Here is a 17,047-nt window from a genome sequence, read left to right as displayed (position 1 = left end):
GGAAGGAGGAGGAGGAGGAGGAACCTGCAGCCTGGCTGGGAGGGGAGGAGGGAACAAAAGGCCGTAGCAGCTTTGTTCAGATCTTCAGCGAAGGATCCAGGCAGGAGTGAGGGGTTTGGAAGAGCCTGCCCACGGCCGTCTCACATACCAGACGCTCCCAGGGGCCTCACCCCGGGCTTGCCTCGGTGGACACGCGCCTCGCGCCGGGGCTGCGGAGCGGCGGGATGGAGGAGGAGCTGGCGTGGGAGACGGATGGCCGTGAGTCCGCGGCGGGAAGGAGGGAGGGGGGAGCGGGTACAGTGCGCTCCAGGAGCCCACCCCAAGCTCTGGGGTCGAGGCATCGAAGCCACTGGCTGCGTGGGCGAACTAGCGGACCTCTTCCCACGGGGGTGACCAAGGTTGCAATTGGCGCCTTTCGCATGGCCACCTCTGTCTTGGGCTCCTTTTGGGATCTGAGCGGAGGGCGCCGAGGACATTGGCCGCGCGTCTAGGGCTCCAGTTAGTGATACTCCTGGAAAACGAGCTAGCCAGAGGCTGTGGCTGAGGAGACATTAGCTAGAAATTCGAATGGGAATTGTCGTATGCTGTCAGGCCTAGTCTGTCTCATAGCGACGGTCTAGGACAGAGTAGAACTGTCCCATAGGGTTTCTTAGGCCATAATCTTTACCGGAGCAGAACGCCAGGTCTTTGCGCCCACAGAGAGGGCTGGTGGGTTAGAATTTCCAACCTTTCGGTTAGCAGCCAAGCATTTAATTACTGCACCACCAAGACTCCTGAATACTGGTAATAGTAATAATTAAAAAAACAAAAACCCTTTGCTGATTCCAGTTCATAGTGACCTCATGTCACAGACTAGCACTGCCCCATAAGGTTTCCTAGGCAAATTGCCAGGGCTTTCTCCTTTGCATCTGCTGGGTGGGTTGAACCATCAACTTTTTGGTAAACAGCCAAACTCTTAACCACTGTTTTACAAGGCTTCCATACTCATGGGAATAAAAAAAAACTATCCCACCAAATGCTTTCAGACTCATAGCCACCTTTACATTAGCAATCTAATGCCTAACTCAGAGGGCCACCAGTTGTAATCCTTTATTAGTTACTTTATAAATTCTTTGTTGTAGGGGGAATGGGGAGGGACTGAACTAATGATCTGTACAGTGGCCCTATAGGTAGGACCCATTTTGCAGATGAGAAATCTGAGGCACAGGGTGATGAAGTAAGTTATCCAAAAACACACAGCCTTTAAGTGGTAGAAATGTGAGGTCTCAGCTCCACCAGAATGTCAAGGCTGGATGGAGACCATATCAGATGGGGAACCTGAGATCCGGAGGAGAGGAGCTGTGGTGTGCTGCACGTGAGATCACAGCACCTCAGAACCTTGCACAAGGAGCCTGCTCAAGGCCAGCTCTTTTAGGCTCAGCAGCTGCATCTGGCGAGAGCATCAACTAGGAGCTATTGGGAGAGAGAAGAGAGAGGTTTATGCTGCCAGGTCTTTACTGCTGGTTCCAATTCTACAGCTCTGGCTGAACCTTGACAACAAAACCCAAGGGCTCCCCGCTTACTACAGCTTACAGGGTACTTTTGTGTGTGTGTGTGTGTGTGTGTGTGTGTGTGTGAATTATGTGATAGTTTACATGGGAGAACATTAGTTTTACATTCATTCTATCATATATCCTCTCATTGCCATGGTTACAATCTTTCCCCATGCTCCCCAGGTCTTCAGTACACAGTCGCTCTCCCTCTCTGGATCTAAAGTCTCCAGCTGCTCCATCGCTCAACGTCATCGTCATCATCTCTGGCTCCATTTCAGGCATCACTGCTTCTCTGGGTAGGGTCCTGCTCTCTGCTCTTCTCCCCTGATGGTCCTAGGGACCTCCGCTCCTAGATTGAAAAGTTAATCACTCCCCTCCTTCCTATAAAACGTCTATCTTTACATTTCCAATCCTCACAATCAGTCCTGATAACAATTATTCACTATTGTATCACAAGAGACCCGTCGGCATTTCATTGCATCAGCCCTGCCTAGTCAGATTGAATACTACTCACTGGAGATTCTACCTTCCTCCATGCCCTCTGGATCTAGGTTCCCTCTTGAAAGCTTGTAAGCCAGTCACTTCTTGCCTTTGTAGCCCCCCATCCCCCATTTTGGGTAGCCAATGTCCAAATTGCCCATCCCTGTCTACTCTGTGTGTGGAGGGGGTGGGAATGATTCTTGCTGTAAGGATTTATTCCCTCTTTTGAGCTACTGCTTCCATAGGTGTAGGTCAAGTTCATCAAATTATATGAGAATACTTTTTTTTTTTCCTCTTCTTTTTATTTCTGGTTGAGCTTTGATCATCCAGTCATTGAAGCCAGGACTATTATCTGCAAGTGTGGGTGTTCTTATGCATATGCCCTCTCTTCTTATCAGCTGGACACTTCACTCTCCACTCTAGTCCTCTGTGGCTATGTCACTGACTCTGGGCCCAAGAGTCCCCAGGTCTTGCCACACTGCTGGCCAACCAGGTCTTCACCCGGGTTCACAGAAGTCTATTGAACATTGTAGGGCTTAGCTCACCACTTCATTGCTGTTTTTCCCTCACTTCCCCTTATCGGTGTCGAGTGTGGTCACCAATCACAGCGTGTATTCCCATTGAGTCTTAGTCTTGGGAGGGGGTTTGCACTGAGGGGGCCTTGATGTTTCCTGGGCAAGCATGTTGCTTGTTCTTGTAGTAACAGTCGGTCTGCCTATGTTGTTTTATATTTTTCCTGTAGGTCTTTCTTTCAAGAAGTATCTTCTTACAGGGTACTTTTGAGACCTACAGTGTGCAAAATGCTGAAGCAAACTGTATCTACTCACTGATGGAGTGGTGGTGGTGGTTATGTGCCGTGGAGTTGGTTCTGACTCATAGTGATCCTGTGTGGGGTTTCCAAGGCTGTAACTCTTTACAGGAGCAGAAAGCCTCATCTTTCTCCTGCAGACAGCTGATAGTTTCAAACTGCTGACCCTGAGGTTAGCAGCCTGCTTTGTAACCACTACACTACCAGAGCTCCTTCACTGATGGAGTTGTTGTTGTGAAGTGCCGTTGAGTCGATTCCGACCCATAGTGACCCTATAGGGTTTCCAAGGAGCAGTTGTTTGAACCGCCAACCTTGCAGTTCAAACAGCTTTGCAGTCTGGTGCATTAGCCCACCGTGCCACACCAGGACTCTTCACTGATGGAAAGTAGGGGCTAATGGTAGCGATTTCAAAGGGGACGCAAGGTTTTGGCTACAGAGGATGCCTTGAGTGGGTCCCTTAAATAATGGGCAGTCGCAAAGCATTGGAGTGTGTGGGAGGGAAGTCTGGGCAGAGGACCCAGCCTGGGCAGAGGCTCAAGAGTGCAGGCATATTCATGTGGCTGGGAACTGGGGAAATGTGGTGACAGTGGAGGGAAGAGATTAGTTGGGATTTGATGTCCTTTTCCTACAACCTTTTCTGGGCAGGATCTACTTGCTCCTCATTCTGACTCTTGGCTGTTTGCCAGCTCAACCCAGGCCATTGCTCCAAATTTCCGCTAATCCAGAGGGTGGAGAGCTGGGCAGGATGAATGTTGTTCTTGTTAATTGGTGTTGAGTTGGCAGAGACTCATGGCCACCTATGTATAACAGAATGAAGCGTTGCCAGCCATGTGCTATCTTCATGCTAGTCAGTATGTTTGAATCCATTGTCTGGCAATGTATCAATCCATCTCATTGAGAGTTTCCAAACGATGATGATCTTTTCTAGTGATTGGTCTTTCCTGATGGCTAGTGGTTACGGATCAGGCTGCTAACTTGAAGGTTGGCAGTTCGAAACTACCAGCAGTTCCACGGGTGAAAGATAAGGCATTCTGCTCCTGTAAAGATTTATAGCCTCAGAAACCCTGTGCAGGGTCAGTGAGTTGGAATTGACTCCACAGTACTTAACAACAACAACAACCTTCCAAAGTAAATAAGCTAAAGACCTATACAGACCCCTTTTTTTACCCTCTCCAATTTTACAGCTGAAGAATCAGAGACCCTCACCCTCACAAGGGGCATATAAGTGACTAGCCCAGGATCTTGCTGCTCAAAAGAGGCAGAGCGGGTACTAGAACCCAAGCCTCTTGAAGCTCACACCTGAAGTGCCAGCTCTTTTCCAGAACTTAGAGAGTGGTGATTTTCAGGAGAGAAAAGCTCAGGACACAGTGCTCACTGGAAGTGCTTTGTATCTGAGAGGGACCCTCCCAGAGCCTATTCTGTTACCTTATAACAGGGTCCCTCCTTTCCTATAGGGAAGACAGACCCCTACTGGGGTAAGGAAGGGAGGAGCAATCAATGGGGACCACTTGGAAAAGAATGTTTCTCTGAAACACTCTCCCATCCCTGATGTATTGGCAAGAAGCTGCCACAGAGCCTCCTTCCTGTCATTTATCTGAGCTTGTGGTTTCGTTTCCCAAGGATCTCCACTAAACTCATGGCTGTCCAGTCGATTATGACTCATTGACCCTGTAGGACAGAGAAGAACTACTGTATAGGGCAGGGGTGGGGAGTGGTCCAGGGTCATAAAAGGTCCCCAAATCATTTGGTCTGGTTCTGCCAAGGCAACCGCAATTCTAGCCATCACATTGTGTTGTTGTGCTGTGGAGTCGGTTCTGACTAATAACGACCCTACATAGGTTTTCCAAGGCTGTAAATCTTTACAGGAGCAGAAATCCTCATCTTTCTTCCGTGGAACAGCTGGCAGTTTCGAACTGTTGACTGTGAGATTAGCAGCCCGATTCGTAACCACTATGCTACCAGAGCTCCTTAGCCATCACATTGTTGTTGTTGTTGGTAAGTGCCATTGAGTTGGGATCCGACTCATAGAGACCCTGTACAGGATTTCCAAGGAGCAGCTGATGAGTTGGAACTGTTGGAACTGCCGGCCTTAATGGCCCAAACCAATGTTGCAGTTTACCGCATTAACCTGCAGCGCCACACCAGAAGTCCATCATATTAGGCGTAAGTTATTAAATGTTTCAACAAATATGTTGTTGTTATTATTAAGTGCTGTCGAGCCGGTTCCAACTCATAGTGATCTCGTATAGGGTTTCCGAGGAGCAGCTGGTGGGTTTGAACTTGTGGCTCACAGTCTAGTGCTGATCCTGTAGCACCACACCAGGAGTCTGAATATTGACCAAATATTGCAGGCTAATTTTTAAGTTAATAATTTTGTATGACCCTTGAATGATGTTATAAATTTTAGCAGAAAAAAGTTTCCCACCCCTGGTACACAGTTGCCAAGGCCATAAACCTTTATGGAAGCAGACTGCCACATCTTTCTCCTATGGAGTGGTTGATGGGATCAAAATGCCAACCTTTTGGTTAACAGCCAGCTGCTTTAGCTACTGTGACACCAGAATGTCCCAAGGCGATAGTGTTGCCTTAATTGGGGCAGCATCTTATAGTTTCCAGGCTCCTGAAGAGATTTAATGATTCACATATCACAAAACCATTTGACAATACTGAATTGAAAGACTACAGCAATGAACAAATCAGACAAAAATCCCTCCCCTCCCTGGGTTTATATTATAATGGAGAGAGCAGACAGTAAACCTCATGAATATGTAAATATTGCATTGACAGTGGTGATGGGTGGAGAAAAAGAATGCAAGGAAGGAGATAGGGAGGTGCTTCCCTTGTTTGGGGCTCCACTGGCTGAGAAGGCCCTAAAAGAAGAAGATGCCGCCACCTGCAGGTCTTAGACTTGGAGGAATGATTATGATGATGATGTTGATAATGGCACTCTATGTGCTAGACAGCTTGCGAGGGTATTCATATCTTATTTCTAATCCTTTCAATCACCCTGCAAGTTTGCAGATGAGGAAACTGAGGCCTGGGACAATTAAGAAACCTAAATGCTCAGTCAGAGTTGATTGCCCTGGAGAAGCATCTCTAGGACCCACAGAAAGCTCCAAGACTCTCTCCCACATCAGAAAGGTTGTATGGAATTTACCTGGAAAGACAAACTGCATGGCAGGCCTGCCTATCACCTTAACATGCCTTAACCCTCCTGACAAGACACTGACCACGTGTCCCGGATACTCGCGGGGGCTGGCTCCCGGCATTCACATTGGACAAAACATGCAGGTTGTAGGCTTGACAGCAATATAATTGCTAGATTACCTGCCCTGATGTGACAATGCAAAGGGCCAGCAACTATTTGTCCCTGTGGTAGTGTCTGAGCTCTTCTGGATGATGGATGGGCATTCATTGTTGTTGTTGTTAAGTTTCATTGAGTTGGTTCTGACTCATAAGAACCCTGTATAGGGTTTCCAAGGAGCAGCTGGTGGGTTGGAACCACTGATCTTGGGGTTATCAGTCCAGTGTTTATCCTGCAGCATTGTACCAGGACTCTGGGCATCCATGAGCACTGGGGATTATTAGTGTCACTCATGGAAATGGAGTTTTGTGGATTCCTCCCTGTGTCCAGTTTTGGGACTACTGAATTGTGGGTAGGTCAGGAGGGGTCAGACATGGGTGGGGTCCTAAGAAGCTTCTAGTCTACTCAAAGAGACCAGTATCCGAACAAGCCAAGGCCAGTCCGTCATGATGATGACAATACAGAAATCCAGCTCACCAGCCCAGGTCCTCACCAGCCACTAACCCACTGTGTGACTTGTTCATTTCCTGTGGTTGCTGTAAAAACATACCACAAACTGATGGCTTAAAGCAACAGAAATGTATTCTTTCACAGTTCTGGAGGCCAGAAGTCCTCGATCAAAATGCCAGCAGGGCCAGCTCTCTTCCTGGTTTGTCCAGCTCCTGGCATTCCATGACTTGTGATGGCACAACTCCAACTTCTGCTTCCATCCTCACATGACCTTCTCTGTATGTCTTCTCTTTGTAAGAACACCACCCATTGGACTTAGGGCCCACCCGAATCTAATATGACTGCATCTTAATTATGTCTGCAAAGACCCTGTTTCCAAAAAAGATCACATTCACATGAATGTGAATTTTTAAGGGACATTATTCTGCTAGCAGCCCGATTCGTAACCACTACGCTACCAGAGCTCCAGTGGTTCCGCGGGAGAAGATGAGGCGTTCTGCTCCTGTAAAGATTTACAGCCTCGGAAACACTTTGTAGGGACCGACTCCATGGTACTTAACAACAACAATTCTGCCAGCGTAGGAGCTCTGGTAGCGATGGTTACAAGTCAGGCTGCTAACCTCAAGGTCAGCAGTTTGAAACTACTAGCGGTTCCACAGGGGAAAGATGATGTTTTCTGCTCCTGTAAAGATTTACAGCCTGAGAAACCCTATACAGGATTGCTATGAATCGAAACCGACTCTACGGCACATCACCACCACGACCATATTCTGCTAACTACATGACCACAGAGCCTACTTGTGTCTGCAACAGAGGGCAACATTGAGGTTTCTTTTCTCTGAGGAAATGAGATGAAGGTGTAATGATGAAGGAAGCAGAGAGAGATCAGGGAGAGGACAAATCAGAGTGGACCTTTCCGGATAGATGAGAGCTACCAAGGATTTGGGTGTGGAGTAATAATGAGGTGGAGGAATGGAATGCAGAGGCATACAAGTGGAGTGCACATGCTTGTCTGTCCTTGCCTGGGGCTGACACTATAAGATGCAGCCCCAATTAAGGCACACTCTCCCCTGGTGTCACAGTGGCTAAAGTAGCTGGCTGCTAAACAGTAGGCGGTTCAGGAAGTCTTGGTGCTCATCTACACTGGGCAGAGCTCTGGAAATGGTAGTGACAGACTCCAAACTACAAAACAAAACAAAACCGCATTGCTGTTGAGTTGATTCTGACTCACAGCGTCCCTGGTCCCTGTGCGTGCAGAAAGAAGAGCACTTCGTATGTAGGGGTTTCAAGGTTGTGACCTTTAGGAAGCAGAGCACCAGAGTTTTCTTCTGAGTTGCCTCTGGGTGGATTTGGTTAGTAATCCAATGTTTGCATCACCCACAGACTCATTATCCCTTCCCAGAGAGCAGTTCTTGGAGAGGGGACATGAGAACACCGGATGGTGGGCCCTTTGAGGGGGTGAGGGTCACATAGTAGGGCTGCTGGTCATGTGAGCATTCCGGAAGTGAGTAAGGAAAAGCAGCCTGTCTGGAATGGCCCCTGATCTTGAGCAGGAGGAGAGCCATCTCCATAACCCCATTTCTAGCTGGAAGATCCTCCCTGGGAATGTTCTATGCAGCCCCTTGTTATGAAGTGTGGGGGACCCCTTCTCCCACCCCTCACCCCTTTTTCCCACCTGCAGTGCTTCCTCTGGAGAGGCAGCTCCACGAGGCAGCCCGCTGCAACAACATGGAGAGGATGAAGGAGCTGATTGGGAGGAAAGTTAACATCAGGGCCAGAAATCACGTGCGTAATACCAAAAGCCCACTAAATCAAACCCACGCCTTAAAGTTTCTGAGTCTGTACATCTGTAGGCGAGCAGGCAGCTTCTCTTTCTCTCCTGGAGCAGTTGGTGGGTTAGCAGCCTAATGCATAGCCCCCTGTGCCACCAGGGCTCCTATATGCAGAATGGGTTCCTATAACTGGGAGTCCTGGCGTGGCGCTGTAGGTTAAGCACTGGACTGCTAACCAAAAGATCAGCAGTTCAAACCCACCAACTGCTCCTTGGAAACCCTATCCAGGGTCTCTGTGAGTCAGAACTGACTCTATAGCACTTAACAGTAACAACCCAGCCCCAGATAATGCCATGGCGATGCCACCACACAGATGGACCAGTTTATTGAGCCAAAGGCAGGCACATTTACATTATCTGGAAGTGCCTTTGGGTGGGTTTGAAACCACCAACCTGACTTAGAGCTGTAACGGGACTCACCCATGGTCAGGGTCAGGATTCCAAGTCAACCAAAAAAAACCACCCCAAAACAACAACCCCAAACCCTTTGCTGTTGATTCAATACCAATTCATGGTGGCCCCATGTGTTTCAGACCAGAACTGAGCTCCACAGAGTTTTCTTGATTGTAATAGTTCTAGAAGCAGTTTGCAAGCCCTTTCTTTCAAGGTATCTTTGGGTGGGTTTGAACCGCTAACCTTTAAGTTAGCAGATGAACACAAACCATTTGTATCACCCAGGAACTAGCAATTCCAAAGCAGGCTCTTAGTGTCTGAAAGGCACACCCAAGAGCAAAAGTCAGAGCTAGGTGGTAGGAGGTTAAAGATCAGGAGTCAGAAGCAGTCCCTGAGGAAGGAAGAAACAGCTAGTTGACAAGAGAGTGCCTGTGGCCACACTGCAAATTAATGTTTCCTGTCATTGTCCCCTCACAAGCTGTAACCACAGACAGCAGTGGGCTCTTGGGCTGACTTCCCCTGGGGCCTTGTCCTGAGGACTAGAGAGCATGATGCTGATCTGACAGTGAGGTGGGTAGAAGTCAGGCCCCTTTAGCCCTGCCCTGAGGGAAGGAGATGACAGAACCTAGGCACTTAGGTGCCCCATGGGGATTATATATAGGTGGCTGGTTTGTTTTCTGGTGGTGGGAGGAAAGATGCAGTGGACCAGACAGCTGGAAGCAGGCTTAGGTCCAGAGGCCTGCATGAGAAGGAAATCTGAAGAGCTTCTCTGCTCATGGAAACACCTCCCCACTGCCCCTCAACACTGCTCCTCACCTTCCTAGGAAATAATCACCTGGGTGGTGGGAGACAGTCTGTTGAGAGTAGAGTGAGGGGCAGCCTGGATTAGCAGGTTGGGCAGGGACCCTTGTGAAGCATTCATTTCTAGCTTCATGTCAGGCAGGTGCTGGGCACCTGGGCACAGAGGGATCAAGGCACAGCTGGTCCCAGAGGCACTCACAGCAGAGTGGGGGAGACAGTCCTCCCTAGTTATGGCCAGGGCAGGAGTGTGTGAAAAGAAGAAACCCTAGGGTTGGGGGCAGCGGGCAGGGAGTCATAAAAGGCCTCATCCAGGATGAGATGCTAAGCTGGGCTTGATGATTGAGGGAGACCTTGACAGGTTCGTGACAAAGGAAAGCCAGCAAAGACTCCTCCATCCTGCAGACCAGCTGTCCCAGCTAGGGGAATGTGGGAGGTGGGCTAGGCAGCTGGCCCCCCTGACAGGTATCCTCTTCTTCTTGGCAGGTGGGCAGGGTGGCGCTGCACTGGGCCACGGGTGCAGGGCATGAGCAGGCTGTACGGCTGCTGCTGGAACACGAGGCTGCTGTGGACGACGAGGATGTGGTAAGGGCCCCTCAGGAGGCATGCCTGTCTGTCTGGGGGAGGGACATCTGAACCATGTCTGTTTGCTGAGGTTGCTGTGGATTGCTGATGCACACGTGCAGGTGGGCGGGGACTCAAAGTCTCTCCCCCCCCCCCCGAATTTATTACTGAACAAGGAGCGCTCCATTTTCAAGGACTTTTCAGTTCTCAGAGTCTTTGCAATTCCTCGTGATGCCACGTGACAAGAGCGAGCGATATGGGCTGTAGGAAGGATAATTAGATAGATTGAAAAGACCTGTTTAATAGTCACCAGGAGAAAGTCTCTCATGATATGCCACAGGGTACTAACTGTCTTGCTTAACAAATTGGTTGGCAGCACATTGAGGAGAGAGAACACTAAAGGACAGGGTCTACCGGATGATCTCCACAATGAGGGTCTGAGACAAAGGGCTGGCTCTGACAATGACATTTGACAGAGATTCATTTAAGGATCTAAATTTAGCTTTTGAAAAATTACAGACTTCCTACAGACACACAGCTGTCTATGAAAACACTGTTTTTGGATGAGGGAAGACGGTGGCCCAGGCTTTCTCTCTGTTCTTAGATCCCACCGCACTAAGGGACTTGATTATAAGCCAGTGTTGGGCGTGGGTAGCACCACCTACCCTTGCCCTCCTTCCCAGTTCTCCTCAAACCTGTTTAGACCTCATTTCACGGTTGCTCAGCCAGGAAAATGTCTGGGATTCTCCATCTCAGTTTCCCAGCAAAACACTGCAGACCCTTGCATAGCCCTTTGCCCACTATCACCCCTCCACTCTGTTTCTTCCTTCTTTCTTCGAAGACCAAGTGAGAGAAGGCAATGAAGGGAAAACATTAAGAGGAAGTCTTTTTATAAATCTTCTCTGTTTCCTCTGCTAACAGCAATACACACAATTTTGACAAAGGTCAATGCAAGTGAGCAAGCTGAGTTTAATAATTGGAGGGTACGAGAGGGGCAGGAAGTTGTGTTGTTGGAGGCAGGTCTCTAGTGATATGCTACAGTGTGCTGGACAGTTCCTGGGAATGAGGCAGGGGGATAAAGTCTGGTCTAGTACTGTGAGGGTCCTCTGAGGTTCTCACTGGCAGGAGGCCCTGATTCTCGTGATTCTTGTTCCCCAGGCTTGAACCTTGAAACCTTTTATTCCCAAGTTCCTGTGGACTTCTCCCTCTGGACTCTGCCCCAGACTTATTTAGTCCCTTCCTCAGCCAGCCGCCAGTCACTGATATTCTCCCAGGTGCTGGACTCTGAGCTAGTGCCAGGTTTCCTGGTCGATTCAGCTCTAGTTGAGACCAGTTTCAGTCTCCATTGAGGCTCTCTGGCAGACCCTGCTGCTTCCCCAAGGAGGAAACCCTTAAACTCTTAGCACTGCTGACTTCTGTTCAACTCTTGCCGTCCTCTTGCTCTTTTGCAAATAGTCTTTTGCAACTCCCTGATGTCACCCCAAACATAGACCTCAGTCCTTTCTCCCCATTTCCACAGAGACCCCATCTACCCAAGGACTTTCGCACACGAAAATCATGGACAATCATACAATCCCACATCTGACAGTCTTTGTTCTGTACAGTCCCTTGTCCTGGGCCCTAGCCTCAATTCTCCCTCCTTTCTTATTTTCTTCTTTTTCTAAACTCCTCCCATGACCTCCTCTAAATTCTAGCAAATTCTTTTTAAGGTAAAGCAGTGAAACTCTCTCTTTGGATGCTCAGGTGTCTGCTCCTCAGCCTGCTGTGGTTCATCTTTTACCCTGACCACTTGTCAAAGCTTTCACCCAAAGACAGCCATTTCCTCTATAAGAAACAATCTGGTGCCAGCCACTAACACGACATTTCTTGGTATCCGTCACAAAGGATCCTCGTGGAGCCTGTGGGGAGGCAGCTGTGACCTGTGCAGAGTATTGAGGGATGGTCACCCTCCCCATCAGAAGTCCAACCTGTGAGATTGGGTCTGATTTGAAGAAGGACTAGGAGCTGGCCAACTTTGTCATCTGCCTCCTGTCCCAGGCCACAGGCAGCTTGAAGTACCCAAGGGTGGGACACATTATAAGGCCTCTAACCCTAGAACACCCATGAGATGAGCTCTGTTTTTGCTCCTAGCTGGGCTTTGGAATGTTTTCTCACAGCAAGCCTGCTTTTTCACACCTGTGGGGAGAAGCATTGATCTAGCAGAACAAGGCCATACTACAGACCTTTGACCTGACTAGGAAATGTGACCGTGTTTCTGTGGGAAAATATGTTCTGGTTTATAAACATTTGACCCACAAACACTTTGGCGTGCCTATCACATACTGGGGATGGACAGCATAGCCCTTAGGCTGAAGATAGTGGTGGTCCCCAGACTGCCTGATACCACCACATCCAAGAAGAGATAGTGAAAACCAGTGTGAGGGTGCTGGCTGCTGTTGCATTCTGGGAGGTGTGTTTGGAGGCCTGAGGACGCTCTTCATAGAGGAGGAAAGATTCAAGGGCTGAGGTCAGTAAGGAGCTCCACAAACACTTTCTGGGCTGAAGGGCCTGGACGTGTTTGCTGTTGTTCCAAAGGGCCGGTGGGGTAGGAATGACCAGGATGCAAGTTTCAGTGCAACATCATGAAGGACTTTCTACCCGTGAGCAATGTTTGACAGCACAGAGGACATCTGCTGTGCAGGTGAGGTGCTACCCTGGACACATTTAGATTTAGGCCATGTGCCTTGAGGTTGTTCTGTAGCAGACTGAAACAGTCCATTTTCAAAAACCAGCCCAGGTCAAGTCTTCATCAACCCTTCCATGAAGCTACACTTGGAAAGAATGTATTCTGACGTTGTTGTTGTTAAGTGCTATCAAGTCAGTTCCCACCCACAGCAACCCTGTGTAGGGTTTCTGAGGAGCGGCTAGTGAGTTTGCACCACTGACCTTGCAATTTAAATGACCTTTTGGTCCAGTGCTTATCCTACAGTGCCACCCCAGGACTCCATTCTGACATTGATTTGAACCGCAACATAGGTAGTTTAAACTCACCAACTGCTTCTCAGAAAACCTATATAAGGTTGCTATGAGTCAGAACTGACTCGACAGCACTTAAAAACAAAAACAACATTTAAGAAAAGCTTAAGTAGGCAATGGTATATCTGCCTTTATTTAAAAAAAAAAAAAAAGTCTTTATATTTTAAAGCTTACTGGAACAGGTGACCCTATGTGGGCTTGATGATTTTGTGACGTGGACAGCAGACCCCCGGCAGCACAACCACACCTCCTCACTTTCTCTTCACCTCCCCTCATCCTCTCCCCCAGTTTGGGATGAATGCGCTTCTCCTGTCTGCCTGGTTTGGCCACTTAGAGATTCTTCAGATTCTGGTCAACTCTGGGGCCAAGATTCACTGTGAGAACAAGGTAAGGCCCCAGCTGGCAGCCCTCTAACCGTGTCTGTCTCCCCACTCCTGTTTTCCCACGAATTTGTACCGATGCCTGTCTTTGTCTGCCTTCATCCACCCCAACTTGCACCCATTTGCCTCTATCTGCTGCCCTCACCCCACCTACCCCATTCTGCCCTTTACTTGTCCTCTCTGGCCCCCAACTGCCTCTTCTTCAGCCTTTTGAGACCCCTGCTGACCCCCAGCTGAGCTCAGTCCTATGAAGCTGGGTCCTCTGAGCTGATCCCACGGGAACTTAGAAGAACTTTTCCATCAGCGTCGAAGCCTGGAGCTCTCTGTCTTCTGATTCCCCACCTTCCCCACCTTTTGCTATTCAGTGATTGGGGGACAGTCCCGAGCTCTCTGGTCAGCCTCCTTTTATAAATACTACAAAAGAGGAATCAAAGTAACCCTCTTAGGGGGTGGTGCTGGTTGCCAAGTCACCTTTGACTCATAGTGACCCCATATGATAAAGAAGCACTGCCCCATATGGTTTACTTGCCTGCAATCTCTAAGGAAACAGTTCACTAGGCCTTTCTCCTGTAGAACCTCTGGGAGCATTCATACTGTGCACACCTGTTGATTACCAGCCAAGCAGTGACCTGTGAGCTACCAGGGCATCTTCAGAGGACAGTTAGGAAGAGAAAAGAGAGGGCCTGCTAGCGGGACCCTGCTCCCCTTGTTGTCCATCTGGTGGGACAAAAGATGCCATTTACCAATCTGTGGAACCTTGGGAGAGCTGCTTGACCACCAAGCCTGAGTTTTCACACCTGACAGTAGTACTCACCCCTGAACTGTAGGAGAAGCAAGTGGAGCTAGGTACCGAGCCTGGCGGCTGGGGAGCCCAGCCATCCCCTTCCTTGTGTTGGCTGTGGTTGGAGGAGGAGAGCCCGGCCAGCGCTCCTCTGACCCCAAAGCAAGATCCTGGAATTCCTCCACTGGTGTCTCAATGTTTGAGGTGTCAGTGACCCTTATGAAAGTGTAGTTCCAGGTCATAGTACCTTCGACCTGGCTTTCTTATTTTGTGTCATTGGATAAAATTCATGGGATCCATGGACTTGGATAGGCACAAAAGTTACATATTTAATTTCATTAATTTAACATTTCTTTCAATGATTGGTGTAGGCAACAAACCACAGCCGTATTGTTGTTACCTGTGACTTAGTCAACAGTGGAAAACTTGGCCATTCACGTTTTCATATCACATTACAGTTTCTCAAAATCCTGTTTTACTTTTTTTCTACTATACTTTGCTGTAGATATTAGACCCACCAGTTGTTGTCGTTGTTAGGTGCCATCGAGTTGGTACCAATTCATAGTGACCTATGCACACCAGAACGAAACACTGCCCGGTCCTGGGCCAACCTCCCAATTGTTGCCACTCTTGAGCTCATTTATGCTGTCACTTTGCCAATCCATCTCGTTGGGGGTCTTCCTCTTTTTCTCTGACCTGCCACCTTACCAAACATGATATTCTTCTCCAGCGACTGGTACCTCCTGACAATATGTCTGAAGTATGAGAGATGAAGTTTGGTCATCCTGTCCTCCAAGGAGCACTCTGGCTACACTTCTTTCTACACAGATCTGTTTGTTCTTTTGGCAGCCATGGAACTTTCAATATTCTCCTCCAACACCATAACTCAAATATATCAATTCTTCTATGGTTTTCCTTATTCACTGTCAAACTTTCACATGAATAGGAGGTTATTGAAAATACCATGGCTTGGGTCAGGCACACCTTAGTCCTTAAGCTGATGTCTTTGCTCTTCAACACTTTAAAAAGGTCTTGTGCAGCAGATTTTCCTAATGCAATACATCATTTGATTTCTTGACTGCTGCTTCCAAGAGTGTTGATACTTGATCTAAGAAGAATGAAGTCCTTGACAACTTCAATCTTTTCTCCATTGATAAGAATGTTGTTGATTGGTCCAGTGGTGAGGATTTTTGTTTTCTTTACATTGAGATGCAATCCATACCAAAGGCTGTGCTCTTTGATCTTCATCAGTATTTTAAGTCTTCTTCACTTTCAGCGAGCAAGGTTTCAAGTCCTCCTCACTTTCAGCAAGCAAGGTTGTATCATCTGCATATCGCAGGTTGTTAATGAGTCTTCCTCCAATCCTGATGCCACGTTTTTCTTTATAGAACCCAGCTTCTTGGATTATTTGCTCAGCATCGTAGTGGTTACAAATCGGGCTGCTAACCTGAAGGTTGGCAGTTCGAAACTACCAGCATTTCCATGGGAGAAAGATGAGGCATTCTCGTCCTGTAAAGATTTATAGCCTCGGAAACCCTGTGCAGGGTCACTATGAGTAGGAACCGACTCCACGGTACTTTACAACAACAACAACAACAACAACATACAGGTTGAATAAATATGGTGAAAGAATACAACCCTGTCGCACACCATTCTTAATTTTAAACCATTCAGTGTTTTTATGTTCTGTTTGAACAACTGCTTCTTGGTCTATGTACAGATTCCTTATGAGCACAATTAAGTGTTCCAGAATACTCATACTTTGCAATGTTGTCCTTAGCTTGTCATGATCCACACAATTGAAAGCTTTTGCGTAGTCAATAAAGTACAGGTAAACATCTTTCTGATATTCTGTGTTTACAGCTAAGATTTATTGCACATCAGCAATTATATCCCTTGTTCCACGTCCTCTTCTCAGTCCTACTTGAACCTCTAAGAGTTCTCTGTCAATGTATGCTTGCAGCCATTTCTGTATTACCTTTAGTAAAACTTTACTCACATGGGCTATCAAAGAGAATGTCCGATGATTTTGCATTCCACTGGGTCACCTTTCTTTGTAATGGGCACAAATACGGATTTCTTCCAATCAGTTGGCCAGATAGTTGTCTTTCAAATTTCTTGGCATAGATGACTGAGCGCCTCTAGTGCCGCTTCACTTTTTTGAAATATTTCAAATTTTATTCCATCAATTCCTGGTGCTTTTTTCTTTGCCAATTCCTTCAATGCACCTTGGACTTCCTCCTTCAGTATCATTGGTTCTTGATCATATGCTACCTCTTGAAACGGTAGAACATCAACCATTTCCTTTTGGTACAGTGACTCTGTGAATTCCTTCTATCTTCTTTTGATGCTTTCTGCATCATTCAATAATTTGCCCAGAGAATCCTTCAATAACGAAAGTTGAGGCTTGAATTTTTTCTTCAGTACCCCCAGCTTGAGAAATGCTTAGCGTGTTCTTCCCTTTTGGTTTTCTTACTCCAGATCTTTGCACATTTTGTTGTAATATTTGACTTTGTCTTCTTGAGATGACCTTTGAGATTTTCTGTTCAGCTCTTATACCTCCTCATTTCTTACATTTGCTTTAGCATCTCTACACTGGAAAGCAAGTTTCAGTGTCTCTTTTGACATCTATTTTGATCTTTTCCTTCTTTCTTGTCTCCTTAATGACCTTTGGCTTTCTTCCTGTATGATGTTTTTGATGTCATCCCACA

At 47.6% G+C, this 17,047-nt stretch overlaps 1 protein-coding gene across 1 annotated transcript in view; it reads left to right on the top strand.

The window, feature by feature from the left end:
* The first annotated feature begins 205 nt into the window (after window positions 1–205).
* The window catches only part of ANKDD1A (ankyrin repeat and death domain containing 1A), a 61,279-nt gene continuing 44,437 nt past the window's right edge, over window positions 206–17,047 (top strand). Inside the window, exons 1-4 of the mRNA XM_006831849.1 lie at window positions 206–258; window positions 8,256–8,359; window positions 10,083–10,211; window positions 13,464–13,562. Coding sequence (XP_006831912.1) covers window positions 225–258; window positions 8,256–8,359; window positions 10,083–10,211; window positions 13,464–13,562 — 366 coding nt within the window. The 5' untranslated portion in view covers window positions 206–224. The remainder of the gene's footprint in view (window positions 259–8,255; window positions 8,360–10,082; window positions 10,212–13,463; window positions 13,563–17,047) is intronic.

This window comes from Chrysochloris asiatica, unplaced genomic scaffold, assembly GCF_000296735.1.
Source record: "Chrysochloris asiatica unplaced genomic scaffold, ChrAsi1.0 scaffold00004, whole genome shotgun sequence".
Taxonomy (NCBI): domain Eukaryota; kingdom Metazoa; phylum Chordata; class Mammalia; order Afrosoricida; family Chrysochloridae; genus Chrysochloris; species Chrysochloris asiatica.
This window is presented reverse-complemented; position numbering and strand designations above follow the sequence as displayed.